The sequence below is a fragment of the Colletotrichum tamarilloi genome (assembly GCF_030869305.1).
Source record: "Colletotrichum tamarilloi strain Tom-12 chromosome Unknown Scaffold_390.1, whole genome shotgun sequence".
NCBI classification, from domain to species: domain Eukaryota; kingdom Fungi; phylum Ascomycota; class Sordariomycetes; order Glomerellales; family Glomerellaceae; genus Colletotrichum; species Colletotrichum tamarilloi.
The window spans coordinates 1-3,418 of NW_026849772.1; the positions used below are offsets into that span (position 1 = coordinate 1).

Genomic DNA, 3,418 nt, shown 5'->3' on the forward strand with positions numbered 1-3,418 from the left:
CTGACACGTCCAGGAGAAGTAGGCTTGCTACCATTCCCTGTCCTGAACCCCAGGCTTCGTATATCCTATCCACGATTTGGTGCAGTGCGTGTTCCGTCGACCGACGTCTTCTCCCGCCCATGTGGCTATCTGGTAGCAATCCGTGTGTTTCGGCAAGGTAGCTCAGTCTCCTCGCTATGATGGCATCCATGATCTTGCCCACCGTGTTAAGGAGGGCTATCGGCCTGTATGCTTTGGGCGCTGTGTAGTTGTCTTTGCCTGGCTTTCTGAGCACCACCGTGGTGGACTTTCTGAAGTGTTGTGGACAGTATCCTAGTCGGAGGCTCTGGTTGAATATGCGGACGAGATGTGGCGTGATCCAAGGTCTGGCCACTTGAAGTGCCAGGTTCGTGATGCCGTCGGGGCCCGGGGCCTTCAGCGGTGCTGCTTCCTGGATGGCGACTTCTACTTCGCTTTCCGATACTGGCGGCAGGCCAATCTGGTTGCTGTACGATGCGTTGTCGATGTCTTCGAGATTTGCCTCGGGTGGCGGGGGGAAGAAGGTCTCCTTGAAGAGTGCAGCTTTCTCTTCGGGCGTTGCGGCGACCTGAGACGTGTTAGGGTTCCTGATTTCCGGCGTGACGGTCGACGGCTGGCTTTGTCTGTTCCGGGCCCATTTGGCGATCTTCCATAGCGATCTAGGTGACTCGGCCGCTGTTTCGACTGCTTCGCGATGTGCTTGTTGGAGAGCTTTCTTTATGATGCGGCCTTTCCTGTTGCGTGCTGTTCTGTATGCCTCCCAGCTCTCTTCTGTCTGTCGCTCGCTGTGGTCGCGGCGGAGTCGCTTCGTCTCGGCCAAGATGGCTGCACACTGCACGTCCCAGCCTCTCCTAGACTTTGGTGAAAGGGTGCTGGTCGGGACCGCGGCTTTGATAGCGGCTGAGAGGGCGTCCATGGTTGTCTCTACATATCTGTCGAGCGCTGTCTTCGTTCTTGGTCTTTGTATCTCTGGCAACGATCCACGGAGAGTCTCGATAAATGTTTCCTTATCAATAGCTTTCCACTTTCGTTTCTCCTCTCGCTGCAGCTCGGTCACTGCTAGGTGCAGCGACGTTGCTATGGGTAGATGATCGGAGTCATGGTTGATGTTGTGATCTACTTCGCATCTGATCATTCGGTCAACAAGACCTACGGTAACGAGACAGAGGTCGATAGTTGTCCGGCGGTCTCCTTCTTCGTACGTAATGGTTCCCGCTCTCAGTTGACTCGTGAGGTTCATGTCGTCCATTAGATCTAGAAGCTCGGTTGCTTCACGGTCCGGCGCTCGGATATCGCTGCCTCCCCACAGCTCATGGTGTAGGTTGAAGTCGCCGACGACGATTTGCTCGACGTGCTGGTGTGTTTCCAGTGTTGTTCGTAGCTGCTGTAGGACCGGCTGCCGATCTTCCTCCCGCGGTGACGGGTTGTACACATTATGTAGCACCAGGCTTATTTCGGCATCGTCATCTGTTGCAATAACCAGAGTGCAGAGGTCTCTGCTGACCTCCCTAAACTGCCAACGAGAGTGGTCGAGCTTCTTGTTGATGAAGAAGCAGACCCTGGCCGGGCCATTTTCCTCGCTCGAGGGGTAGCACAGGTGGAACCGATCCTTGGCCGGATGGTGCGTCGTTGCGCTGTAGGGGTTCCTCCAGGGTTCCTGAATAGCAATGATGTCGTAATTATCGATGTTCGGGTCACGGAGAAGTGTCGCCATGACGGTGTCCTTCGATTTTCTTACGTTGTACTGTAGTATTGTGAGTGTATGTTGTGCGTTCATTCGCTATCGTCGACGACGATCTCCATCGCTGTGCTGTTGCTTATCGTCTGCGTGTCTGTCATCTGCGTGTTGGGGTCGAGCGCCTCGAGCGCTCTTCGCGATCGGATGATTGTGCGTCTCGGACGCGTATACTCTGCGGCTACGGTGATCGTCTCCTCCGATTCCTGGGTTGCTGTCGGGTTAGGCCTCTTCTGGATCTTCTTCGTCGGGGACCTGCTCCGGCTCGGTCGGTTTTCCTGGGATTGGCCTGGTTCCAATGTCGGCCGTATGGTCCTTGGGTTCGGCCTGGTCCGAGCTTCCGGTCCGAGGGCCGGCGCCGGGGCCGTCTGTTCCGGGTGGTACCTCGACCGTTGGCCGTAGGCGGCCTTGATCTTGGCCTTCTCGCGGATCCTGGTAGGGCATCCGCCGTGCCACGCTTCATGTTCGCCGTGGCATGCGGCGCATTTCCTTGGGGTCGTCGTGTCGCTCTTCGAGGGGCAATCCCGGGTCGCGTGTTCTTGCGCGCAGTAGCCGCATGTTGTCGTTGCCTTGCATTGGGTTCCTATGTGGCCGTATGCGCAGCACTTGAAACACTGCCTCAGACGGCACTGTCTATCGTATCGTTCGCATTGGAACACCTGGCCTTGCCATATGAGTCCCTCGTCAATCAGTTTGTTGGCGTCTTCTGCCCTTGAGAGCTCCACGACCACTGATGATGCCGTCTTTTTGCTGGCCGATTGGGTCAGCCAGCCTACGTATTTGATGTCCGCTCTGGGGATGAATGCTTTGTTGTCCTGCAGCAGGTCGTCTCTGATTTCTGTAAAGCGGTCCATGTTCATGGAGCTGGTTCTGATGCCGTGCGCCAGCACTCCGTAGGTTGGGATCCTCACGGCGGCTCCGTTGCCGATGTGGTTTTCCCAGTCCTCGGCAAACTGCCGGAGGGCCTCCATGTCTTTCGTCGTTGCTGTCTTGACGCTCAGGTCGCCGCTCTTGAGTTGATTGGCGGACACGGTCTTGAGCTTGCGGATATGCTCGTTGCTGCTTTGTTCGATGGCGCGGTCTACGTGCGCCTTGAGGCTACGGGGGTTCATGGCTCTTATGCTGGCAATGGTGATAGGGTCTCTAATGTTCACTATGATTTCACGCAGAATCTGGGTCTGGGACACTCTCTGGTTACAGGGGTTATGCATGCTCCCTGCAAGTCCTCCTCGGGCGGCTACGCTGGCATATGACTGCACGGTGTTCCCCTGATTCATCGGCTCCAGTGCTTTGATATCCTTCACGACCTTGACCGCCAGCTCGCTGGCTTTCCAAGCCTCCTTGGCAGCCGCGCTGGCTGCGCGCGTTGTGTTGGTGTTTTCCTTCAGTTCGGCCATATTCTGCTGCATAGCAATCCTGATGGTTCTCGATTCGCGGATGTTGCTCTCGTTCGCTGTCTTATTTTCCGCACGTAGACTCTCAATAGCTTGGTGGAGGTGTCCGAGCTCGGGCAATTTCTGCAATTTGGCCAGCAGGGCGATGGTGGCAATGAGAGTGAGTCTCACGGCTTTCGGGTCAAGGGGGTGTTCGTTTGCGGTGTCGATTGATTTGAGTGCTGTCTGAAGGTGTCTGCTAAGTTGAGTGGCGTGCTCTCGATGGTGCGTT

The 3,418-nt window shown here is 56.2% G+C and overlaps 2 protein-coding genes across 2 annotated transcripts; both read right to left on the reverse strand.

Annotated features, from left to right (window-relative positions):
* Positions 1-65: 65 nt before the first annotated feature.
* Positions 66-1,732, reverse strand: CTAM01_17178 (zinc knuckle; the record flags this gene model as incomplete). Its single annotated transcript, XM_060533167.1, has 2 exons — positions 66-125; positions 203-1,732. The coding sequence occupies 2 exons, from the start codon at positions 1,730-1,732 to the stop codon at positions 66-68; spliced, it is 1,590 nt and encodes a 529-aa protein (XP_060372254.1).
* A 59-nt stretch (positions 1,733-1,791) lies between these two features.
* Positions 1,792-3,318, reverse strand: CTAM01_17179 (uncharacterized protein; the record flags this gene model as incomplete). The annotated part of the gene is made up of 1 exon (XM_060533168.1): positions 1,792-3,318. A coding segment is annotated over one exon (1,527 nt), but the record flags the coding sequence as incomplete, so codon positions are not given.
* Between the last annotated feature and the right edge of the window lie 100 nt (positions 3,319-3,418).